This window comes from Hypanus sabinus, chromosome 11 (assembly GCF_030144855.1).
Source record: "Hypanus sabinus isolate sHypSab1 chromosome 11, sHypSab1.hap1, whole genome shotgun sequence".
NCBI lineage: Eukaryota > Metazoa > Chordata > Chondrichthyes > Myliobatiformes > Dasyatidae > Hypanus > Hypanus sabinus.
This window is the reverse complement of record NC_082716.1, coordinates 47,604,554-47,631,808: the sequence shown is the minus strand read 5'-3', so window position 1 is coordinate 47,631,808 and position 27,255 is coordinate 47,604,554. Positions and strand designations below refer to the sequence as shown.

General features: G+C 39.3%; 1 protein-coding gene and 2 long non-coding RNA genes across 5 annotated transcripts in view; 2 read left to right on the top strand and 1 right to left on the bottom strand.

Annotated features, from left to right (window-relative positions):
- The first annotated feature begins 498 nt into the window (after nt 1-498).
- Nucleotides 499-27,255, top strand: part of LOC132401576 (uncharacterized) — a 41,407-nt gene continuing 14,650 nt past the window's right edge. Inside the window, exon 1 of one of the 2 annotated variants that reach the window (XR_009514622.1) lies at nt 499-631. This is a non-coding gene — a long non-coding RNA (uncharacterized LOC132401576). Of the gene's footprint in view, nt 632-18,951; nt 19,736-27,255 lie in introns of those variants that run through there. The other variant, XR_009514623.1, reaches the window with a different exon arrangement.
- Nucleotides 3,627-5,598, top strand: foxd2 (forkhead box D2). The gene has a single exon (XM_059984271.1). It carries the CDS (start codon nt 3,991-3,993, stop codon nt 5,047-5,049), a length of 1,059 nt encoding a protein of 352 aa, XP_059840254.1. The 5' UTR covers nt 3,627-3,990; the 3' UTR covers nt 5,050-5,598.
- Nucleotides 9,451-18,128, bottom strand: LOC132401923 (uncharacterized). 2 transcript variants are annotated; one of them, XR_009514750.1, is made up of 4 exons: nt 17,844-18,101; nt 17,550-17,684; nt 10,968-11,234; nt 9,451-9,614 (listed from the first exon to the last, which is right to left on the bottom strand). It is a non-coding gene; the product is annotated as an uncharacterized LOC132401923 (long non-coding RNA). The 2 variants fall into 2 exon arrangements; XR_009514749.1 differs by having other exon boundaries at nt 9,451-11,234; nt 17,844-18,128.

The window sequence follows — 27,255 nt, the reverse complement described above, 5'->3', positions numbered from 1 at the left end:
GACAAGTAGCCAGATTTAGAATTCAATACTGATCTGTGATTGGTCAAATGTAAGTTACAAGTGGTCGTCACCAACCATGTCTTGCTTTACCTTACTGAACTAATGAAGTATACCATAACTGGTTTGAGATTTTGTGTTTGTATGTGTTAGGGATAACAGGGTAACTTCGACTTAGTCTAAAATTGTACTCTACTCGTTGCTTGTAGAAGATTTTGGGACAGGGTGAGTCAGTAATGTTTGGTTAGCGACATCCTAACAACATAATAAGCTAACGGAGAGAGGAGAACGCGTTCTCCGTCATTGAAGATGATAGTTGACTTTCCATTTCTACAACAGACAGCAGGTGGCGCTTTTGACACTCGTTTATGAATATGGACAGGTTCGCTATAAATGGACCGACACGGAGTTTTAGAAAATTACGACCAGAGCCTTCAATTTGGGGATGAGATTGCAGTAGTTAGCCGTGTTGTGTTCCATCCACAGAACGTGATCTACCGCGCCAAAGGGAAGCAGGAAACAGAAAGTAACCAAGATTTCCAAACCACAAGGAGCTCCTGCTGGATGTTAACGGTGAAAAGAAATTACAGTGTCGTTTGAACATTCCCACCTAAACTTGGTGAAATAGATCCAGGTAAAAATGTTTCATTTCTTAATAAAGCTGATGCAGATCAAATCTATTTTAGCAGAAAACTACATTCACGTTTTTTTCTGAAAGTAATCAAGGTTGATGCGAGAACCGCTGCTCACACTTCTAAAATGACCTTTGCCCCTTTGATGTGGGACACCGTGAAAATCGGCACAGTATCACACCCAGATTCCTCGTTATCTATTTCAATAAAAACACTAGGATTAGTGTCGTTTCCAGTGTGGTTTAAAGGTCATTGGATTTAATAAATAGATCCAAGTTTAACAGAGTAAGAGGGTTTTTTTAATGTTTGTATGGTTTTCCCCCAAATTAAGTATTTTAAGAGCCGTGTTTTACTGCTCACCATGTAAGTGACTAGCTGAGGAGTCCGCTTCCATTCTTGCTAGTATTGAATGCTGGTTAAGGTATAATTAATTAGACCCAAAGATATAACAGTTAATATTTTGTGTACAGTATTAATCCTTTTTTTTGTTTTTCACGAGCTTTCCTTTTCTTTAGGGAACCTGTGTTCGGGTCTTTGCTGAGTTTAAATCAGTTTGTACACAGTCCTCTGTGCTTATGGAGCACACATGGGACAGGAATGACCATTTAGGAAGTGCGAACTGTTGGGCATTTGAAGACCGTGTGACATTTGGAACCGACAGCTGTTTGACCATGTTGGCTGCCGTCCTACGAGAGAAATCTCGGAGTAAAAAGCAGCCCGCACCTGTTCTGAAGTAGCAGAGCATCGAGGCGACCATTGAAGTACTTAGCTGCCCTTTAATGCTCAGCACCCCCTCCCCTTCTCATTCGCACAACTGACTATTTTCTTCTTCTTAAGTCTAACACCCCTATTGGGACGTATACCGCTGACAGTAGCTCGCCAGAATCCTCAGTCCTGGGCCAACAGAAGGCTTTTTACCATGCGTCTTTTAGGCAAAGTTCCGTTCCCAGCGATGAGCTGTTTGGACCTTTTTGTTGGCGTTTCTATAGCTCTCTGTTTTTACCAGATGCGGGTTGATAGCTCCATACTCAACCTTCCTCCTTTCGACGGGCTTGGGACCGTCGATGGCGGAGTCAACTTACACAAGTGCCTTAAACAGTGCATTTCTACGATTTTCTTTCAGTGTAATCAATGGTTAAATTAATTAGTTATTTTAACCAAACATTCAAAACTGTAAAATATTCTAAATATAATAAATAGATCAAAATATCCATCCAGTGGGAAATTATTAACCAGAGATCTTACAGTTAAAACACAAGTAATATATTTTTCTTTAATGTAGTCAGTCTGTACAACTAAAGTTCATAACTGATTTGCTACTTGAAAAGGGAATCGTCTAAATGCCGAGCATATCGCTTAAATCGTGAAGTATTTTTGGGTGACATATATGTGAAAGATGCATGTTGATTTGTTAAGCGACTTCGACACTTAGCAAGCATCACCTCGTAGTTACTTATCTTCCTATAATAATCCAGGCACCTATCGGATAAACTGTAACTACATACAACATCTAATAAAGTTTGGAACTAACCGCGTTATTGATTAATGGGAACGGGGGAAATTAGCAGGTTCGGTGTTCCTGGTGGTAAAGGAAACATTACCCTTGGAAAAATTCAATATGCTTTTGAAATTTGACCAGCTAAAAGGAGTGTTTAGGTGATATTGCAAAATTCAGTATTGAGATTTGGATGTTGGAAGGATTCGACAGACGTACAGCAACAGTTCTGTGTGCATTTCTGTTAATTTAGTATTAAATACACACTCCAAGTGACCTTTTGAAAATAGTGGATGTATGAAATTGGGTGCGGGATTTTTTCTTGCAGTTTTGGAATGGGGATCATGAAAAAGGATAAGTTATATTTCTATATCCGGTCATTTGCTATGCGTTTAAGTCTGTGTGCAACAATTATTCAGAAGATCAAATGCGATCGCATACAATCTCGAGATGAAAAGTGGTGTATGGTTTATTCTTTTTTTCTTGCTTTCTCTGCCTACCGCCCCTCTAAAAAAAAGTCCGTTGAGGTTATGAACCCTTTAAGAATGGATGTGGTGAAAAGCTCAAAGTGAACAGAGATGGTCAGTTTCCTTTGGTCTGTTGGGTCCCTTCTTGCTTCGTGTCATTTCGCTTTTATGCTACTCCTATTTTCTTGCATTCTTGTCTTCTGCTGCCTCAAGAATCGACAAGTTTGAAGAACTTTTAGTGATGGAATCCTGAAGAAGTACAATTTAGAAGCAAATCCTGGGCCCACTGTGTGCGTGCGCGTCGACCTATTTCCACCCTCTGTCCGCTGCCAACCCGAGCTATCGCAGCATTTGCTCGGATAGGTGGATTATTATGTTAACACACTGGCACTACACATCTTCATCAGTTAAAAAGCGGGCAATTGACGATAAAAATTGTCGTAAAGGTTAGTTGAATACTCATTACCGGAGCCGCTTTAGACAAAGCATGAAAAAAGCAAGGTTTAGTATATTCTCCAGCGAGTGAAAGGTGTGTTACCGAATTGTCGGCTTTGGTTGAAAAACAAAATGCAAACATCGCCTTTTAAAATTGCTGCCATTCCGGTGGGTCGAGAAGAGCTTTTAAACTTTAAAAAAAATCGTGTATGTTTCAACAAAATTGCCTGTCGTCTCGACCACCCGGCCAGTTTGTGCATACGGTGTTATAATGTGCAGAACAGAGAGGAAATGATGATGGAACAAGTGCTGCGCTCTGGCGTTCTGTAAAACGGTATCTTAACACAACCATACTTAAAGAAATACAGAAAATTACTGATCTTAAATTACAAACTTTAGTGACAATCAAAATCACAGATTCATACTGAATCGCTGGCTGCTTTGGGTAGCGTTAGGTAGGAAGGCTGAATGTCCCTCTGTATTTCACTGGTGACCCCTGTCAGGTCACCCTTTAAGAAGAGCCCGGGGCTGATCTCCGAGAGGGAACCTAGCTCACCCCTTACGTCATGGCCACGTGACGCCCCCTGTCGGATAAATGTCTATTGACAGCAGATTGAGGAGCAGAAGAGGCTTCCGCTGGCTGGCTCAGCTTTGCCAACTTTTCCTTTTTTATAAAAAAACAAACTTTGCTCCTAGCGTCGAGCAGCCGGGCAGCCGTCTACAAACAATGTGCACTTGTCTGAGTGTGGGAGCCGCGACACTACACTAAAAGGGGGCAATATCTGCAAAGTTGTCGATGAGGAAACAAGAGACTAAGTAAGGATCCATTGGAAAGGAGTGCGGCTACTCTGATTCCGACTTCTTTTCCCCTTGGCCATTCTGAGCCACTCCACTAGGGGGTCTGAGAGACTGGAGAGTTGCTACCGACAGAAGGGTTGAAGACACTGGGCCGCTCACTTCAACAATGACTCTAGGTGCCGACATGTCTGATCATTCACTGCTCTCCGAGGATACAGATATTGATGTGGTCGGTGATATGAACGGCAAAGAAGGGAAATATGGTCATTTTCATTCTGACAACGATTCAGACGATATCTTAAGCAGGAACGTTTCCGAGAATATTGAGTCCCCGGACTTGTCCGGCGTGTCTGACCCAGGTACAAACAGGGCAAGTGACAAACCATGTAAAAGTACCTTGGTCAAACCTCCTTATTCTTACATCGCTCTGATCACTATGGCCATTCTCCAGAGTCCAAAGAAGAGACTAACACTGAGTGAGATCTGCGAGTTTATCAGTAATCGTTTCCCCTACTACAGGGAAAAGTTTCCTGCCTGGCAGAACTCCATCCGACACAATTTGTCTCTCAACGACTGCTTCGTGAAAATACCCCGGGAGCCCGGGAATCCTGGCAAGGGCAACTACTGGACTCTCGACCCTGATTCTGCAGACATGTTCGACAACGGGAGCTTCCTTCGGAGGAGGAAACGGTTCAAAAGGCAGCAGCCGTCCGAAATCTTGAGAGATCACGGCAGCTTCATGCCAAGTTTTGGATATGGACCTTATGGCTGCGGTTATGGCATCCAGCTGCAAAATTTCCACCACCCTCATCACCATGCTTCCCCGAGTACGTTCCCATTCCAGCCTCCGCACTGTACGGTGCCATCACCGGCGTCAATGTTCCCAACTGCAGCCATCCCCTCGCTTTTACACAGCAACGACTTAACCAGGAAATCCTTCTACCCGCAGCTGAGCCCCACTCTACCTAACCTACAAGGATTGAAAGCAGACCCCAGTCAGTCCAGGCCTTCCTTCTCTATAGACAATATCATAGGGGCTGCTCCGTCAAATACCCCCGGGTCTCCCTACTCAGCTCCGCCTGGAAGCCAAGCGCAGGTCCTGGCAATGTTAACTCCAGCACTCACGCAGTCCCAGAACCCTCTAAACTTAACGCACGATAATGTTCTACAGACTGGACAGACCTTTTCAAGTAAACTCACAAATCTTAACACCTGTCACTATTAAAATTTCTCGTCCCGTGTAAGGTAGGAATTATACCTTTTGAATATTTGGAACCACAAAAGTATGCTTCTGCTCTGGAAGAAAAGACAAGATATATTTATCGTATGTATATATGTAAAGATACCTGGGGAATATTGAATTCTTAATGTCATTCTTTCTCGTGCTGTCTGTACCGAATGTTACCTTTTCCAATAATTTGATCCACTATACTGTTTAAGCACTGTTAAAGGACGGTTAGGGACCCTCAGGATTATGAAGAAATGATTTTGATGTAAAATACGCGATTTAGAAGGGAAATGGTGAAGAGAATTAATAAACGGATCTTCTAAAATTTCTGTTGCCTTCAGTCCCTAACTGTCTAGATTTATGGGTTTTCGGTAATTATTTGTATAAAGATAGAGGAAAGATGTACAACTTTCGCACCTCCTGCCTGCTGTCTCATTGGTTGTACATCGATCTATTTTACGAGGGAAGTCTGTGAACAATACAGTGCTATATGTTTAAAATGTCCATCAGGTCGTTTGGTGTAAATTAATAAATGGTTTTAACTCTGAAAAATATGCCTTTCCATGTATTTGTACATAATATTTGCTCATAAAACTTAAATCATAGTTTTAAGTAACTATTTGGGGCCTAAGATTTATAACAATTTCACAGGGTTAAAGTTTGGCGATAATACAACGCCCTGTTATTTTATAATATATATAGAACACATTCTGGTAATACCTCACTCTAACTAAATTAACATATTCTGTTTAACTCGAATAGTTCATAATTATTTATTATGTAAATGACATTGTTGTATTCAAAGGTCCAGTGAAAACTCAGGCCTCAATTTTGTTCCACAGTGATAGGTGAGCATGATATCAAAGAGAGAATTGTAAAATTTCAAATATACCTAAAAGCTATGGAGGATGAAATTGTTTATAGCTGCCTTTGTTCCCCCCTTTTTAAAAAAAACTATACTCCAATTTAGAAGTGAAACCAAAAGAAGGGTGCCCATTAAAAAGGCAGTGTTAAGAGTTAGTTATTTTATTTTTCTTCTTGTATGTTTATTTTATTGGATGAGCTGAGTACTTTTCAGAAGAGATTTGTGCAGGTTTTTTTTATTTTAAAAGTTGATTAGCAATAAGGAGTTACAGCGACGTTTCATACAATTTGCAAAACATTTTATTCACTCCATACATAAAGACTAACTAGAATTTTCAATTCACCTGTGCATATGGCTATTATGTTCTTAGAAGCTGGAAATAGTTTTGAAGTCTTACTGGTACTTGTTAATCCAATGGTATTGTCTGGAACAGCTTCTTCCCAGCTCCTCATAAATAGTCTTGCTGGTGGCTCTCGCTTTGGATACAATTTTCTGGACACCACTAATTTGCAGAAGCGTTGTATCTGCTGTAATCCACACAAAGGCCGTCTAGTTTGTTTATGTTGCTGATAATGCCTCGTCCTGAATAAATGACTCCCAGCGAGCGGTCTCAGGCCCAACTCACGCATTCGCTTTTGAAAAGCGATCTTCTCTCAGACAGTTGGTTGTCTTTTATCTTTGTGTTTCTTTGCCTGTACAAAGGTTGTTTAAGACTCGAAGATCCGCTCCACGGGATAAAACAGACGGGCAATCTATCTATTTTAAAGGTTTGCCAACTACCATGTTTTACTTAGCATAGTAAAGGCCTTTCATTTGCTGTGATTGTGTTCAAGTTGCAATTTTACCACATAGCGCTTTTTCTGACACGCTCATTAGCCGAAGGTATCCCTTTTTGAAGCATGTGATATCGATAAAAATGTGGTTCAGTTCTCAAGATGTCAATGGAACTGTCTTTAATTATTGACATTAGCCTGTACATTGAGGTCGCATAATTTGGACTAATTGGCAAAGGAATGAAGACAGTCTTCAAGGCTCAGCCACAGGATAAAAGGAACACATCTAATGAAAATGCGCTATCCATCTGCTGGGCCTGTCTAGGTTGAAATTCCAAATCAAAATCAAACCTGAAAGATTTGATTTTAGTTTTCCCACTGCCACGGCTATTATATTGTTTGTATAGAGCTAAAATGGGATGAAGTACATAGCAAATAAATAAAGTTTGAATTTTGTTCCTTGAAGTTTCCATCTTAAGCGAAGCGTCTACTGGATGTGTTCTGGTAGTTAAGTTTTCTTCATCAAAAATTGATCGATTATAGTTTTCTTTTAAGAGAATGAAACTGATCTAGCGTGACATTTTGCAGAAAATACTGAAAAACGATATCTTAATGAGGCATGGAAAATATGTTTAATTTCAGATTTACAACATCTACGTTGGTTTTATAATAGGAGTTCAAGTGATAGCTGGTTTGTGTCATTCGGAGTTGGGCACTTAAGATGTACATCGACCATTATGAAACTCCGTGGCTCTTCACAGGTAAAGTGTTGCAGCCTAGTTTCTTTTGTTGATATGTGAATATTGCCTACAAGTAATCTACATCAAGAGCCGTCCTTACCGATTTGCATAACAACTGAAATAGGACATTTGCGATTTGCCCAGCAAGAAGCCTCACGCTCGAAATGGGGGCTTTTATCTTCTACGTTAATCTTTTAAAGGGCAAGTTAATATAGGATTATTTGCAACAACGGCAATAAACCCGCCCAGAACTTGTACCTGTTTGTAATAGGCCGCATAAATCTCCAAGTTATTGCTGAATGGGTCATAGCTGACGTTGAACGTCGGACAATTCAACCGAAGTAATTGTTGTTAAATGTACCGTTTGTCGTCTGCTTAATAGAATTAGGAGTTTCCTACCCTTGCTATTCTATTTCGATCACCTTGCAATTTATTTAATTTTCGGGATTCTTAAAGTAAATTCTGCAGCGATTGGTCCCGTCTCTTTTAGTTATGAGCTACCAGTTTTATACTGATGCGTAAAACAGTAGAAGCATGTTCGACCTGATTATTGTGATAATTCTGGTTGGCATTTTGTGAGCCCCGCTGCCCACGTTGGGTCAATAAGCAGGGAACAGACCTTTTAACCTACGTTTTAGTGACACCTATAACGGATACGTGCCAGCTTCTTTATTACAGAGTTAAGTTTAGAACACAGCTGAGAGTAATGATTAAATTTAAATAAGAGTATAAAACGCGTGTAATTTATATTTAGAGAAAACGCAAAATATTTTAAGTCGCAAATTGTAGAATTGTCACTTGTGTCCTTGCCAATATCAGATAAATATTTTCAGGGCTTTTAGTAAATGTGTTTGAAGACATTTTTAGAATCAATGATCAATATTACTTTCGCGAATCGTTTATACGATTGTATTCAAAACCAAAAATAAAACACGTCCCACGTTTAACATTATCTGAAATTGTTAAATCACTAGCAGCGTGAAATGGGATATCATATGTACCATCAGGATTAGCTAACACCAACCAACTACTAAATGGTTTGTATGAACTAACATTAAGATAGTGTTACAATGTGTAATGCTATATCATCTCTATCTCCAGGTCTTAGCACCCAACGATTTAGAATATAAGGGAGAAATATGGATGTTTGGTGTCCACATGTCCAGGAACAGCTTTAAAGTTGCATTCTGGAAGTGCTCTGTGTTTTCCAAAATATACAGTCTGTTTTAACAGAATATGAATAGTCAATACAATTGTTTGAAATGTGATGGGCTGGTGTGTGTGTGTGTGTGTGTGTGTGTGTGTGTGTGTGTGTGTGTGTGTGTGTGTGTGTGTGTGTGTGTGTGTGTGTGTGTGTGTGTGTGTGTGTGTGTGTGTGTGTGTGTGTGTGTGTGTGTGTGTGTGTGTGTGTGTAGGTGGGGGCGGGGACGGTGGGAATCCTGCAAGAGCTGCTGCTTGCCAAAGAATAATTTGGATCTTGTTCATCTGTAAACTGGCCAAAATTATTAATGAAGACAAATCATGTTAATTAATAGGAAAGAGAACACGGATAAATGAACAGGATGAAATCCACTGTTACATTACTTCGTTAGAAAATATTTGGCAAACAAATCCCCCACGGGGAATATTGTGGGATTATAGACAGTGTGCTATCTATAACCTGATAAAATATCAAAACAAGTGCTTCTATAACAAGTGTTAGGTTTCCTCCTAACGAGACTTTTTTTAATTCTGGGATTATTCGCGTCGTCTATGTGAATTTGAAAGAGATTCAAATGTCATGGGTTCGGTTCCTGCTTAGATAGCGAAGAGTGATCCAAGCACTCCGATTGTTGTGGGGTTGGAGCTTGTGATGCGTAAACGCCTTACATGGCGGGTTATACGCCATTGGATTCTCGCTATGATTGTCAGCAAATGTGTGGGTTGGTAAAAACGAACAGAGAAAGTATTTCTAGGAGAAAGTTACCCTGATGAAAAGGAGCAGAGGGTCAGTCAGATAGGAAATGTTCAATCGTTTATAAGTTGTTTGTTCTTTTATTTGAGAGTCATAAATATTACAGTCTGGGTGTTGATCAGTACGGCCTGCTTCTTTTTTGGAAATTTTCTCTGGATGAATATTTCATTTGTAATACCATGACAGAGATAATTGTCATGTTTTCTCTGACGATTCTTTCCATGTATAACCTGTAATGGGAATATGAAGCAGATGTCAGCAAGTGAGTTGTTAAACTTTCATGCAAATAAAATGAGATTATCTGTTTTTCACTAGAACCAAGGCGCCACATTCTCAAAACAATTTATTGAAGTCCTTATGTTTACAAATCAGATTAGTGACGCGCTCAGCCTTAATAACAACCAGGTATTTATTTCAGCATATTATTAGCAATATGCTAATATTCAGTGGGTTCAGAATTCCAATTCACGTAATTGCATTCAACTTCCTAATATTTTAGCTTTTTTGAAATACACTGGTAGAGTGCGACAAATCATTTAAAGCTGATTTCAACTTGGCGTTGTTTTTAACATGCTTTCAACTTGCTGAGACAAATTGTTAGATACATTCCCGAGTTTTCTAACCATTTCGTATGGGCATTGCTCAGAAATCTGTTAAAGGTTCACACAGCAGGGCTATTCTCGTAACTTACTTTCTTCCGGCACATTCATTCTATTATCAAATGATCAAACAAATTTATTTGTGTTTTTAAATGCATTCATTGATTATCCCAACAGTTGTTTTCATTTTAGGTGTGAGTTAGACCAAACCGATGCTTTAGGTTATAAAGCAGACATGAGGTGTGCGACCTACAGTTTCAAAAACCTTCCGCGCAATTAAGTTTTGTATATCATTATTTGTAGCAGCTCATTAATTTCGAAATGACAAATGAATGATTTGGTCTTGTTGAAGATGTGTCAAATATCATCAGGAGGTAGCAGAGTACTGATACCTATATTTTCTCTTTATTCACCTGGATTACAAAATTTGAGCAGGGGAATGCAATCCAATTACCTCTAAATGATAGCGAAAAGAATATAAGGGTTCGGGCAACGTTTGATAATCGCATTAAATTTTTAAAAAAGCAAAACGGAAAAATAATTTGTCGTTTGCCTCAGCTCAAGAGCCAACGGCCTCAATTGGTTTAATAATGGGAATGAAAACCAGTTCGATAGAAGACAAATTGTACACCGAACTATTTATTATCTGCGACGGTGTTTGAAGAAAAATATAATTAAATATACTTTTTCTAAAATGTAGAGAATATTACAAGATAGTTGTCCATATATTGTTGAAGATAAAGAAGTCCTAAGTTTTCTAACTTATGTTCAGCTCTGGGTCTATTATGAAATGGAAGCATACAGGACGGAAGTAGGCCATTCGGCCTATGGTGTTTGCGCTGATTAGCAAGATCATTAATTCTCTTTTATTTTTCTCACATTCCCATCAACTTCCTCCAGTTTCTACAACACACACTATGCGAAGCTTGTAATGATCATCCCTTGGGTCTTTATTTTTTGCCAGAGCACCCAGGGGAAACTCACGTAGTCACGGGGAGAAAGTGCAAACTTCACGCACTGCGTACGCCAGTCAGGATTGAATGCAGGCAGCGGTGTTACCAGATGCGCCACTTATGCTTCCCCGTTTTTGGAATACAGTATTTACAGACGTAGAACCCTGTTGATCATTCAGTTATCTGAGATTTACTTAACCTTCCAACCACCAAAGAGATTCTTCCAACTGTAATCCCTAGCAGTCCTTTGGGCAATACCTTCATCCTGGTTTTGTTTGGTTCAACACAACGACTTCACCTGCAAAATAAGCACAGGCACTTTACTACCAGAATTGTACGGACACACATTCCTTTTCTTCGGAAAGGCAACCACACTTTCCGTGTGTTGTCCCATGTGCTGAACGAGGAAAGAGCAGATTTTCGTATTTTAGAAAAAGTGTATTTAAAACAAAATAAAATGCATGATATAAGTTGAATTTCATCAAATATAAGATTAAAAACAATGTTCTTACATTTTCTGCCAAATGGACCAAATAATTTTAGCTGACGCTTTTTTAAAACGTGAGCAGACACAAATGACAGCAACATAACACTTGAATGTATAGTTTTAGTAAAACCAGCTTCTGCAGTGATGGTGGAGGGAAGGCCCTGCCATCGAAATCCTGGGACTGCTAAGGTGCAGCAGCTGCACAGACAAGTGATGTTTGCTGATTATATTGAGAAAATTATCTCCAAAATAATTTTCCAAAATCATTGTAGGTTTCATCTTAATTCTTCTCCCACTTGCATTGTACCATCGAACGGGCTGCATTCTTGAATTTATCATCATCTGCATTTAAGTCTGGAATAAGTCCAAGGAGCTATTAATGTTTTGATTAAAAATACTCATGATAACGGAGATTAAAATTTTACGCAAACCTCATATCCAGTGTTGTTGTCACGCAAGCCCAAAATAATATGATTAAACTCGAATATTCAAACTTAGAGTGTACAAGTGCAATTACTCATACAGTATACTTACATAGGTTCACATAGACAAACCAGCAGCTCTTATGCGTCCCATTTTAAGGACCCTTTATTTTGAATATAGTAATTGTTTATTCAACAGTGTACTTCAAACCCATCACCAATTTAACTTTTATGTATACTTTAATAAACATTAAATGACACATTATTCGAAAGAGATTCTCTACTCCTTTTGCAGTGTTAAGGAGAAATGTTTTCTTCCTGACTTCATTTTTATATCTCTGACCTTCCTTTACTAACTACCAAAAGGCGCTATCAAAATCTCATCATTTCTATCTGACCAACCAGGATCACACGTTGCGAAATTATGTATTTTCCAGAAAGTTTTCAACGCCTAGAAATGTAAATATAGCCTCATTTCAAATGTCCTATACAATTTTCCGAGGTACCGCACGATAACAGGTCTTTCCGGCCGAACGAGCCTTTTGTAGAATTCGTTATTATTAATTGCATGGGAAATGTATTTTTACCCTATTCGGAAAAGTGATCCAGGGAATCGGGAAATAGGTGAGCTGTGTTTTTATCTTGTACTGCTTTTCGTCTCCCTTTCTGTGTATCCAAAGTTTAGACATGGTCACAGTAAACTAATAGCTCGATTTCTGAAGCCAGGTTGTCCGCCGCTAATGTTAACTCCGCCTTTCTTTCCTTACTGATCTGTACATACTGCTCTATATCATTTTCCCACACCCCCACTCGTTCAGTGAATTTTATTTGCTTGTTGTAACGCCCAATCATGGATAATTAATACATATAATAATTAATCGCTAATATATCCGACCATTGGAAATATATGCGTGTTTATTTCATCTGCTGAAGAGTCTCGCGTGGAATATTCCCCTTTCCATCGTTGCCTTTCCCCTGACAGATGTGGAGTTACCTGCTAGACAGTTCCTGCAATTCAGTTCTCAATTCTTATTTCACACTTCTACGCATTTTTGATAAAATTAAATTACAAAGATCGCGCCCTATACAAATACAAACACATAAGAAGATTCTGAGGCAGTTAAATATATTCTTCAGTGTTGCTAGGGTTATGGACGTTTTGTTTACTTAAATAGTCTTCTATGTATTCTTTTTCTGATAGTTGTAAAGCGCTCGAAAATGGAAACTCGTGCAGGACTAGACCAGTGCTACACTGACAAATATGTCAACTCTTGGATGTGATGACAAACATTCAGTCTACCCACGTGGAAGTAAGAAAAACTCTGCTTGGAAGACGGCAAGGAAATCATAATACTCAATCAACTTCGCTAAAAGGATTATCTAGTTCTTCGGACAAAGCCGTTGGCGGAAGCTTGCTGCGTGTAACTTGACTGTCGCAAACCAAACAGTTCACTAGGATTTCACGTCAAAGATATTTCATTGGCCATTTGGTCGTACATCACTCCCGAATGTCTCGAAGTCACCAAATGGTGGTCTTCTGTTTTGCTTACATCCACCAGGACCAAAAGACTTCCAAACATACGCATCGAGTCAGAGTACAAATTTTCTCAAACCCATACTTTGGTAAAGAATGTACAACGGGAGGCGATCAAACTACATACTGTAGTAACATGCACATGGTGTAACTCAAAATCCACCCTTTTTATCCAAAAGTCTAAATCTTGTTTTTTTCTAGTACGGTTATTAGACGTCAAGAATTTGTTGATAAAAGAATACGTCAGTTTCTGGGGCATCAATACATATTTCAGCTAATATTGAGTCCCCCAGCAACACTGAAATGAGAAATAATCTGTCGATACTTTGAAACCTTACCCACTTTCCCCAAAAGACGCCATGTCTTATGAAAGTTTCTAGCGAATCCTATTTTTTTAATTTGAAATGAAACATGCTGGAGGTGTTCAGCAAGACCCCCCCCCCCCCGTTACCGCGGAGAAGAGAGATATTTGCGGTCAGAATTGAAAAGACAACCAGTTTCTTTATCCGCAAATGCTGTCTGATTTGCTGAACATTCCCAGTGTTTTCTCTTTTGCGTTATCCAAGTTTTCCAGCATTTTCCTTTCTAGTTGCTGTATTTATTGAAAATAAATCTTCGTCTAGGCAACGCAATCTTATTAATTGTCCTGAGTTAAAGTGGAAGTATAGAATGCGATGCGCATTGTGAGCTTTCGTAAAGACCACGTGTCCATGGAACTCTTACGAACGCCGACCGAGGTATATACCAGCGTTAAAAAACGTAGCTCTATTCTTAACTGTGCGTTTGCTCATGTTTGTATTTTTGTGGAAAACATCAATATATGTGCCTGCAAGGCTGTGGACAAAAATGCTTCAGATCTGTGAAATAGCAATGGAATAACCCTCACTGTTCAGGCGGAGAGAAAAAAACCCATGGCATTCTGTGTATCATCGACTGGATATTTTAATTTTGACTTCGCCAATAGCCGTCGGGCAGCCGAATGTTTCCAGCGCTTTTTTAAAAACCAAATTTTTGATCTAGCATGTAAAATATCTGTTCCCGCTCGCCTTTTGCATATTTGTGAATTTGCGCATCTCCGTAGGTGTAATTGAGGGGATCTCGTGCCTTTTAATATGTGTAAATGCCTCTGGAGTGGACTGTTGCTTTTCTATCTTCTATTTGTTTTTAACAGTTTTCAAGCTTCCTCATGTATAAAAGAGCTGTCTTTTGTGATTCAGGAGGTGAGTCTCCGTGTCGATGGTATATTTCTACATTTCCAGCTATCGGCTTCTCGCCGTTGCGAAATAAAAAGAAATCCAGATCGGGATCTGTGTCAGGAGGTCAGACAGTTGTGTTTTAGTATCAGTTCCAGTAACCGGAGGAATGGGTTAGAGACCATACGAGCTCTAATCCATTCTTGGAAACGGCTGACTGTGTGTGGTTCATGCTTGAAAAAAGTCAGCAAACGTGCAGTGTAAGGGCAGAGATATTAACTAAATGATTGAAAGGGTTTAACATGTGACCTTCGCAATTACGGTAATTCAACCTGATCGCAGCTGCGGCCGTCTCTTTGAGTAACTGTAGTGATCTTACGACAAAATCTTTCTCAAATAAATTAGATACGTTTCACTTATTAAAGCGGCCCTATCGGGCTTTACCAATCTGTTCGACAGTTTTAAGTCAGCTAGACAGACCATTGACTGAAACGAACCGCCTAACCAATCAGCTTTGCAATAAACTTCAGAACCAGTGTTGTAATTTTACTTTCGCGTTTTGTATTTTGTCTCTTGTCTGATTCGCGGGTGTTTGAAAGAAAATAAGTCTTGGTGATAAAAAAAAACGAAGTGTGCTCTTAAATGACAATCTAAGTTCAGGATATTCCTTGATAAAACAGATGTTGTGGCTGTTAGTTTCCAAGATGATCGGTAAAGTAGATCCGTTGCAGTGTCGAACGGATTTCGCTTTCTAGCGACACACCACATTGTTTCAGTTTCTGTAAAAGGAGAAGCGATTTAACTCCGAATACTTTTCTGAAGCCCCATACTTCCTTCTGCAACTAATTTCATCTGGACATATTATCCGTCAGCTGTCAGGTTTCTAAACTATCATGCGTTCGAACAAAATAAAAGAATTATTTTTGGAATCTAGTGGTCTCTAATCAGAAATTCACAAAACTATTTGAGAAGACTATACAGCCAATGCATAGATATTACCCGTACGGAAATAAGACTGATAAGATTATGTATACACGTATTCTTAATACAATACGGGAAATAGCAACATATATGATAGTTGGTTTTCTCGCCTGAACTACTCCTACGTTAACAGCAAGCGAGTGCAGCAAATCAAAGATCGCTGTACACATTCCAGACAGCAAGAAATAACACGTGGCCTAGTTGTGATATATTGCGGAAATGATGCTACATTCAAAATTTTGTTGATCAATTGTTGCCTTGTCAAAAACATCGGACATCGCAACAGAAATGATCGAGTTTTTTTTTGGTTGACTATCGGCACTCGATGCATCTTCCCTTTTCAAGTTAATAGTCTTTGGATCCCAGTTCACGAGATAATCTTTTAAAAGCAAGGCACAGTGAAACAAATCTTACCTTTACGTAACGAGCGAATCTTATTTTCAATCATCGCACGCCGCGGCGTGTAACGTTGCAACTACTTACATTACGAAATTGCATCACCACTTCAAAACGACCCGTGTCTACTTATTCACCAATATTAATGATTCTATCGGAGAATAACCGAAGCGGTTACTTTTAATGGCGTCAATATCACTTAAGTGAAATGTTTGCCCAGGTTACAAAAGTTAATAGTACCTAAAACTCAAATCCCCGAATAGACACCTTCGTGCGTTCTCATTACGCCGAGGTTCAACATCTGACAAACGCCAAATGTCACCTCGAGTTTTTCGTTGAGGAGTGCAGTCGCCATCCTGCTCCGTGAACCTAAAACCCTTAATGAGTTTTTTTTCTCTCCACAGGCCCGGGTTGTAATTCACAACACGTTTCAGGCAAATGAACACTGTTCGAACTTATTGCAGACCCGACCCCCGTATTTTGATTTATTGCCACCCCCATTCACTTCTAAAGGGGCCAGCACATAGACATACTTTCGCCGTATTTAAAATATAACATTCAGTGAGTGGGACTGGGAAGGGCGGAGGGACTGCGGTTATGTAATTAGACTTTTTCTGTTACACAGACCCCGACGTGGGGCAGATAGGGGTGAAGTGGGGAGCAGAACCAGAAAGGGTTAAATCCAGAAAATTCTGAAATTTAGAAACATTGAGTTGCACTGCCAAAGAAAACTATTTAAGCTGCGCAGGGGAAAAAACGACGTGGTTTTACAGAAATAAACGCAATCCAATGACTGAGGTCAATAGTGCAAACTTTTTAAGACTAATGTTTATTTAGAAGAATGATTGGTGTCTGCCTCGCTTTACTTGTGCCCCTGTGCCTGGATTCTAATAACTTTTCCAGATGCGCGCACAACAGCCAATGCAATAGCACGGCCTGCCAAAGCTAGCGTAAACTCCTATCAACATCTATCACTAACCAGTTGTAGCACTCACAAACGCATGTATCATTCTGGTAGTTACTCCCTTCCCTGAGAAATAGTGGCTGAGATTAATTTCCTTGTGAAGAAAACAACTGAGTGATTTCTGAAAAAGAAAACATCCGGATTTTATTTTGCTGAGGTATTTTATTGTCTGAAAATTATAAAGTATTAATCAACGCTTTTGCAAGAATACAAAAAAAAAATCAAATAAGAACGGAATCGTGAATTTCCCCAATGCCGGGCAAAACGGAGGCTAGATGGATTCTTTCGAGCCAGATAAAACAAAGAGAACAATTTCTAACCAAATGCCTTCGACTGTTATTGAATATAAAGCCAGGGGAACATAAATCGCCATTACCGCCAGTACAAAAAGAAAGTCGCTTCTTATTAAGTGAAAAGGAATCCCGGTGCTTCGACAGGCGAAAAGTTCAAAGTAAACTAATAATTCATATCATTCAAATACTGTATGAAGCATCTCCGACTACTAAGCATATACACTATGTGATTTTTTTATTCCATATCTTAATGCTATGTTGTTGAATGCTTTTGCTTTTTCTCCCAGATGCCAGCCGGCTGTGCCTGTTTTTAACCTGCCCCTGTTGAGGTTTACAGTCTTACCTCTCTGCATTAGACGTGCTTTCAATCCACAACGGCTGTCCGGCCTGGGGTGATTCAATGATTCATTTCTCCTCTGTCATTCTGCGCCAGCGCTCCGAGTACATTTTCGTTCCATGTTTTGTTTCTTTATAATTCCTGGTGGAGACATTTATTTTTGTTTGTACAACTGGAAAAACCATCGGAATCTTTCTTTTCCTTTTAAAAAAATGGCCACGGGGTCGGGGGGTGTCCAGTTCTCTTTAACTCAGCTACGATTTACAATCTTACTTTAAAAAAAAACAAACCGCTCATTACCTTTCTGCGGTCTCATTCTTTAGTGGTCGAGAATGAGAACTCGCTGAAAATATAAACGGTAGGCCGATGTTTGTGGGGTCTCCCAAAGGGTAGAAGGCAATCTTTCGGGTCCACGCTCTATTGGCGACCTTCCTCCTTCATTGGCGAACGCTCGGCCTATGCTACAGTTTAAATGTTAAGATAAAATTCCCTTTTCAGTACTAGACTGGGAAAAAAAAATAAGCGTGTAGCTATGAGTCAAATGCTTTTCATTCAATTAAACGTTTGCTGGAGGTAATTCTTCCTAACAAAAATATTACATCATGGCTTTGGGTTGTTTTCTTTTCATGGGAAATAACATTGCAACCTTCTAAATAAATAAGGTCAAAATGTTCATGAAGCTTTCATTTTGACAAAATTATATTCACAACACATACACATTGGCTTTAATTTATTCAAAAAATTCAAGGGTTAAATTTTAAATAAAAATGTAAATAGCCTGGTGTCCAGTCTGAACTTTTGGAGAACAGAATTTACAGAGCTGGTGATGGCCTGAGGACCTGGTGTAGAACTAAAGCTCCAGCAAAAGCAACAATTCCTGTTGCCATTTAAGAGGAATCAGCTGCTGTGTATTCCAAACACCAAAGCATTTCAGGCAAAAAACCTATTTAAATATGTAAATAAAAGTAAATTGTGCTTGAGTCTTAGTTCAGGATGGTAATGGTGGAGTGTTACCAGGTCTTCTCGAATTACAATGGTGGCCTGCAAACCATGATCATCACCAACACGCCCACCATCATGTAGACCAGGGTTTCCCAACCATTCTTATGTGATATTCCTCTTCATGCCTTATGGCACATCGGCCGGCATCCTAGCCATTTATTTTTAGCATTTTATCTGTTTTTTACAAGGCCACATTGCTAGATCAATGCTTAACCAAGCATGGATGGAAAGCGTGCAAGGAGGTGGTTGGATTTGAACCCTGGACCGCTCACCTTGAAGTACGGTGCTGATGCCACTACACCACTGGCTGGCCAACCATTCTTATGCCATGGACCAAGCTTGGGGTTCGTGGCCTCCAGGTTGGAAACCCCTGACATTGCAGACAGGCAAGGCTGAGTTATTGTCCCTGGACTAATTTTTCCATGCCGCAACATTTCAACTAACCTCCAATAAGCTTCCTGCTGGGGTGGAGCTAATTGACAAGACAAATGAGAAACTATTCCAATATATGTATCTCCGCTCAGATTCAAAATGTCTGCAACCTCAGGACATGTTGTTCTGTGCTGATGAAGCTTCATTAAGTATGTGCTCAAAAGTGGGGCCCCAATCAAATTAACTCATTCACAATACTTATGGGAATACCAAACTTGCAAAGCAAAGATGCTCTCTCAGCCTTTCCCCACTATGTAACTCTGACTCCATACCTTCAGTGCACTAGCACAGCCTTTGGCTATCTGGCAATAAACAGTTTCTGAGAACAAGAGCTCAAATTTGTTACTAAGATCATAATCTCCCTGATGACGCTGATACCTCTGGTACGCTTCAGAGAAAGGACTACCTGGAACTCATGCCTCAAAGTCCCCGAAAGATGTTACATTTCAAACCCTCCTTTCAAAATTGTAACCTTGCTACCGATTCCTGGAAATCCCTGACCATGACAATGGGGCCTTCAGTCTCATTGTCAGAAGTACACAGATGCTCGGCGGAAGGGATCCATACTTTCAAAGCTACCCAACCTCCATCCCATCAGGCTGCTTTTGCCCCACCTGTGGATAGCTCATCTTTCTCCTCAGAATCCACTGTAAGGAGTGAAAAAAAGGTCATCATCAGCTCCGAAAACAAAAAAAAAACTTTAGAAGAAGAAGAACGAGACAAAAACTGAATAGAAGAACTGCAGAAGTTCAGGATAGGTAAGATCCTTTAACTTTTGTGTCAATCCACTCAGACTCTCCTTGAGGCCACTTGGTATTAGGTGGTTAAATCCAACGAACTTCATCAGGATGTTAATTTGCTATCACTAGCTTTTTGCTTCCAGATTGGCTGATGTGTTGGAATTCTCTGTAGGATGGTCTCCCAACAATTAAAAGCAACACCACGCTGCTGGAGTGCTGACTTTGGTGGGATGAAAAATCGATGAAATTTGAAAGATAGCTAATCAAATACCCTGCCAATTTTCTCTTTATATTAATTGAATGGGAAAGTTGGGTGAGAAGCAAATGGATAGTGAATTCATATAATCATCCATACTTCAACAAGGTTAGAATTTCTACCAACCAGGAATTTCTATAAACCAGGAATCAGGCCACACTGTCCCATCTATTGCAAAGAGTCCTATAGTGTGCATAGGACTTACCTGGTGCTTTTTATAGACTGTATCTCTCTCCCACTTGCATACAAGAAGGTTTGGCATTAACATTATTAAATAGTTAATGGCCCACCACTCCACACACATATATTAGGTGCATTCTGCTCAAAATAAAATGAAACACGGAAATAAAATGTTCACATTTAGATATTGTCTTTACACTATTTAATGAAAAAGAACAGTAGTTGTCACCTATGGCAATTAAATATAGGAATTAAGTCGCTACTTCAGGTTTCTGAAAAAATATTTGTCTTGATTTAATACTTAATATTATTTTTTAGAATGTGTTTTTTTTTTAGCTGAGGTGGCCTGAACTTCTCATAGGTATGGACATAATCTACAAATAAAATAAGGGGCGACCTATCCTGCTTATTGTCTGTTTAATTTTAAACAGTGTGCCAAACTAATCAATAGAAGCCCAGGAATTAACGTCAAAAATCTATTTCTTTGTTGCTGGATCATATTCCACGTGCAAGTAATGGCAGTGAAATGTTGTTCTTCTACAAGTCTATGTTTGAACTTAGAATAAAATGAAACTCTAAAGATCTGCTTATCCCGCAATGATTGGCAAGGTGTATTGTACGGCACTTGATGAGAAGGCTTAAGCTTTCTTTTGTCCAAGAACATTTAAAGAGTATAATGTGAGAGAATCCAGGCTGCACAATTCGTATTTAGTTTGCTCCAACGATGATACAACCTCTTGAAATTCGGCAGATTTAAGGACCTATAGGAACCATTCAAGTGCAAGTTCTTTTATTTTGTAGTTAATAACAGGGTGAAGTAATTGAAAACCTGAATTGGGAAAACACATGCTAGACAGAGCTGCTGTGCATTATTAGCCTAATAGCACATGAGTCTCCACATTATATTTGAAATGTGTGAAATCTGCAGGATTTCAGATTGGAGAAGAGTATAATTATACACCAAAGACTAATCAGTCAAATAAAACATTCAATCTAGTAAATATAAAACACTCTCCTTTGTACCTTTGAAGTACTTAAAAAATTACAGAGGCAAAATCCCAGGTTAGAAAGGTTATTGAAACTGGAATACATGGTGATAAAATACAAAAATCAATCACTAGCCCTAAAATGTTGTTGAAGCTTCAATCAAAATCAATTTTCCTGATACTAGAGTCCAATTTGATTATTCGTATAGGTATTGTGTAAAAATAATGGCTAATATGTGGACATAAAACTTTTCTGGTAATTTTCTCTTCACTTTCACTTTGACTGTTTGCTGATAATCTAACTATTGTCCTCCAGCTTTTGACCGATATCATTCATGTTCAGTTGTTACTTGCATATTTTGACAGACAGCAGGTTCTCCCAAGTAAAAGAATGGCAAGAAGGAGAGAAGATTGGGAGTGGTGAGATATTATTGTAGTTAATCTCTGTCACCTTTTCCTTCACCTCTTATACGTTAGCCAATATTTTTATGGGGATAATAGATTATCAAAAATTCAGGGCAAAACAGTCTCCAACCAAATACAATCATGTTATCCAACTACAAACCAAGCTAAGATTAGCCTTTTCAGTAGTGACTGCAATTTAAAACCTATCTGTATGACTGTATAACTAGAGTAACACATACAAAATGCTGATGGGAACTCAGCCGGTTAGGCAGTCTCTATGGAAATGAAAAAGCAGTTGATGTCTCCGGCTGAGACCCTTCATCAGGACTGGAAAGGAAGGCAGAAGAAGCTGGAATAAGAAGGTGGGGGGAGGGAAGGGGAGATGAAATAAGAAGCTGGGAGGTGATAAATAGAAAAAGCAGAGGGCTGAAGATGAAGGAAAATGATAGGAGAAGAAAGTGGATCATGGGAGAAAGGGAAGCTGGAGGGACAGCGAAGGGGAGGTGATAGGCAGCTGAGGAGAAGAGGTATGAGGCCAAAATGTGGAAATGAAGAAGAGGGAAGGAGAAATCGATATTCTTGCCTCCAGGTTGGTGGCTTCGTGGATGGAATATGAGGTGTTGCCTCGCCAGACTGAGAATGGCCTCATCATGACAGAAGAGGAGCTCATGAACTGACAAGCAGGAATAAGGATAAGGATAGGAATTAAAATGGTTTGCTGCTGGGAAGTTCTGCTTTTTGTGGATACTGCTGAGGTGCTCGACAAAGTGGTCCTCTATTCTATGTTGGATCTCATAGTTGAGTGGGGTTATTCTATTTGGTTCAAGAGGCCGATGGTTGAGGGGTAATAACTGTTTCTGAACCTGGTAATGTAAGTTCTGTGGCTCATGAAAGCACACACTCAGCAATTCAGGAACAGCCTTTTCCCCTCCGCCATATGATTCCTAAATGGATATTGAACTCATAAAACCACCTCACTTTTTCTTTTGTAAATTATTCCTGTTTTGCACCATTTTAATCTAACTATTTAATATACCTATATATACTTACTGCAAATGATTTACTTATTTTTTTCTTTCTTTATTAACATGTATTGCATTGAGTTGCTGCTGCTAAGTTAACAAATTTCACAACATATGCTGATGATAATAAACCTGATTCTGATTCTGTACCTTATTCTTGAAGGCAGTAACAAGAAGAGAGCACGACCTGGGTTGTGGGGGCCCCTGATGATGGATGCTGCTTTCCTGCAACAACAATTTATGTAGATGTGCTCAGTGCTGGGTGGGGAGGAGGGGGCGGCTATACCTGTGATGAATTGGGCTGTATCCTTGACTTTTTGTAGGATTTTTGATTCAAGGACATTTGACTTTCCATACCAGGCTTTCAAAATGCACTCCACAATGCATCTATAGAGGTTTGTCCAAGTTTTAGATGTCTTGGCAAAATCTTAAGGAAGTAGAGGTGCTGCCATGGTTTCTTCAGAATTGTACTTTTGTGCTGGGCCCAGCAGAGGTCCTTTGAAATGGTAAGCCAAAGAATTTAAAGTTGCTGAACCACTCTGCCTCTGATCCTTGGATGAGGACTGGCTCATGGATTGGTTTCTTTCCCATGAAGTCAATAATCAGCTCCTTGGTCTTGCTGACATTGGCGTTGTTGTTATGGCACTATTCAGCCAGATTTGCAATCTCCCTCCTATATGCTGATTCATCACTACATTTGATTCTGTCCACAACAGCGTTGTCATCATCGAACTTGAATATGGCATCAGAGTTGTGCTTAGCCACACAGTCATAAGTGTAAAGTGAGTAGAACAGGATCTAAGCATGCAGCCTTGTGGTGCACTGGTACTGATGGAAATTGTGGAGCAGATGCTGTTGCCAATCCAAACTGAATGGGTCTTAAAGTGAGGAAATTAAGGACCCAATTGCAGAAGGAAGCAATGAGGCCAATGGTCTTGAAGTTTATTGATTAGTTCTGAGGGGATGATTTCATTGAATGCTGAGCTAAAGTCGATAAAGAGCATCCTGATGTATGCAGCTTTGCTGTCCAGATGTTCCAGGGTTGAATGAAGAGCCAATGAGATGGCATCTGCTGTTGATCTGATGATTTGGAAAGCAAATTAGAGAGAATCCAATTTGCTTCTACATACCTTGAAACATTTTATCTTCACAAGCACATCTACCTATCACCTCCCTTTCTCCCATGATGCACTCTCCTGCCCTGTCAGATTCTTTCTTCTCCAGCCCTAGCTTCAACCCCTCCTCCCACCCATCTGGCTTCACCTGTTACCTTCCAGCTTGTCCCCCTCCCTTTCCCCCACCTTCTTGTCCTGGAATATGTCCCCTTCTCTTCCAGTTCTGATGAAGGGTCTTGCCCTGAAACGTCATCTGTTCATTTATCTCCATACATTTTGCCGGACCTGCTGAGTTACATTAGCATTTTTGCTGCTCTGAATTTCCAGCATCTGTGGCATCTCTTCTATTTGATTGTATGACCAGCCTGTATCACTTGTAAATGGCCATTAAGTGAAATGCCTGCAGCAAATTGTTGAATTTTGTCTGGAATTTGTTCATTCTGTGCCTCTGAATGAAAAGCAAAACCCACTGCTTTGAATAATAAAAAATTGTAAAATTCTATTAGGTTGAAAAAATCCTTTTAAAGTCCTTCTCTAAGTACATTGTACTCAAAGGAACAAAATATTGCTTTCAAGATGATATATATTTTACAAGTTAATGATAATAATAATAATACAGAATTCTTTTGCAGAGTGAGGAAGCAATTGCCCTATATTTTAATAAAAGTTTCAATGGATCATTAACTCTGTTTCTCCCTTCACAAATGCTGCCTGAGTGCTGAGTATTTCTGTCATCAGATTTCAAATTTCAAACATCAGAAATACTTTGTAATTACAAGATTAGCAGCTACAGGGTGCATAGAATATTTGGCTAAATGGAGTAATACTATATCGCAGGAGGGGCTTGGTATGGAGAGATGTGGAACATTCTGCTGCCTCAGCAACACATTTTAATCTGGGGCAGAGATTAATTTAAAGAGCCTCTTATTGAAAAATATTAAAAGACTCAAATGCATACGCGAAGTCATCTGAGGCACTTATGGACCATTTGAGTTTTATTCTATTTGTGTTTTTTGCCAGAAAGGATTCATACAATGCTTCCTTCTTTGAAATGACTTAACTACTTGCAAGATTTCATAGATCTTGGTTATGGACTCCAGAAGTATAATAGGAAACTCAAAGTGTAAAGCTGCAATAACGAAGTCACAGTATTACAGCTTTCTAAGTAACCAATACTGACTTAACAAAATATGCTAATTGACTTTGACTTATCTTCTCTCTAACAGTTTTGAACGTGAAACAGAAACTGCTGGAAACACTCAGCAGTGCAGCCATCATCTGTGGGAGCAGATGTTTCAGGTTTTGATGAAAGGGTCTGGATCTGAAACATTAATTCTCTTTCTCTTTCCAAAGGTGCAACCTGACTTGTTGAGTGTTTCCAACATTTTCTGTTTCCAATTCAGATTTCCACCATCTTTGGCTTTGTTGATCTTCAGCTTTTGAGCAGGCTGTGTGTCTTGATATGAGCATTCCTTATTTTAAAAAACTCCGAATTTTCCCTTTGAAAACAGCTTTTGTTTGACTAATCACTGAACAATTGCTCTATTTTCATTAAGAACTTCAAAATCAAAACTTTACAAGAATGAAGTGTTCCCTGATTTCACCCCTTGATAAAATGACTGTAAAATTAAGTTTGTGGAAGTTTGGAAGGATTCATCATCAAGATGAAATTTGTCTTCCATACCCTTTACACTGTGGAATCATTCTAACTTACACTCTTCCAAGGGCAATATATCTTTTATGTTTCATGCCGAAAACTAAATGTTAAAAACTAGATAAAGTTTAACTAAGACCTTTAAACAACTAAATCATCAGTTCTCCAGTTTTAACTTTTGTAGCTGTGTGCAAGCTTTTGACAATTTGTGTTAATAGAAAGTTATATTCTCATTTTCTTAGTCTTATTTATTTTTCTTACATTCAAAGTGATTAACATCACAGACTGCCACGTTGAAATTCATCTGCTAAAGTTTGGGCCACATATCTGGTCTGTATTTGTCCCTGAGCAATTTCCTGTTTCCATCCAAACAACTAATCATATCCCTAACTTAGTATTGTAGAGTCAGAACACTACAGTACAGAAACAGGCAGTTCAGCCCATCTAGTCTGTGCTAAATTATTAAGCTGTCTGGTCCCATTGACCCGAGATCATAGCCCTCCATACCCCTCCCATCCATGTACCTATCCAAATTTCTCTTAACTGTTGAAATTGAACCAACATCCACCACTTGCACTGAAAGTTCATTCTACACTCTCACCACTGAGTTATGAAGTTCTCCTCATATTTCCCTTAAACTTTTCACTTTTCACCTTAAATCCAGTTGTAGCCTCACCTAATATCAGTGGAAAAAGCCTGTTTACATTTACGCCATCTAAACCTGACATAATTCTGTATACAGCACGATCTATAAAATCTTACCTCAATCTTCTACATTCTGGAGAATAAGATCCTAAAATGCGTAACCTCACCATATAACTTAGGTCCTCAAGTCCCAGCAATATCCTTGTAAGTTTTCCCTGGACTCTTTCAATCTTACTTTCATCTTTTCTATAGGTAGGTGACCAAAACTGCACACAATACTCCAAATTAGACCTCAGCAACAATTTCAACATAACATCCCATCACCTGTACTCAACACACTGATTTCTGAAGCTCAATATGCCAAAAACATTCTCTATGGCCCCAGCCCTATCATCCTTACTGATAACTTCCTCAAAAAACCCTGTAAGTTTGGTTAGACATGATTTAAGATTTCCTCCATCTCTTTCAGCTCCATGCATAGATGACCACTCTTATCCTCCAATTTTGTCCCTTGTTATCTTTTTGTACTTAATATATCTGCAGAAACCCTTAGGATTCTCATTCACCTTGTTTGCTAGAGCAATCTCAAGCCTTCTTTTAACCCTCCTGATTTCCTTCTTAAGTGTTCTCTTGCAATTCTTAAACACTTCAAGTACTTCATCCTGCCTGCCTGTACATGCAATGCATCTCCTTCTTTTTCTTAACTAGGGCTTCAAAATCTCTTGAAAGCCAAGGTTCCCTAAACTTGTTATAATTGCCTTTTATTCTGACAGGAACATACATTCTCAGTATTCTCAAAATTTCACTTTTGAAGGCTTCCCACTTACCAAGTACACCCTGCCACAATCCACACTTACCAGATCTTTTTTGATACCATCAAAATTAGCCTTTCTCCAGTTTAGAATCTCAACCCAAGGACCAGTCCTATCCTTTCTCCATAATTACCTTGAAACTAATGGCATTATGACCACCAGATGCAAAGTTCATCACACAATCTTCTGTCACCTACCCTGTCTCATTTCAAAATAAGAGTCTAATTCACACTCTCTCTGGTTGGAATTTCTATATACTGATTAAGGAAATTTCCATGAACATATTTGGCAAACTTTTCCCCATCCAGCCCTTTTACAGTATGGGTGTCCCAGTCAACATGTGGAAAGTTAAAATCACCTACTGTGACAATCTTAGTTTCTTGCAACAGACTGGGATCACTCTGCAATTTTGCTCCTCTAAATCCCATGGACTGTTATATTATAGACTGTATGGGGAGGGGGA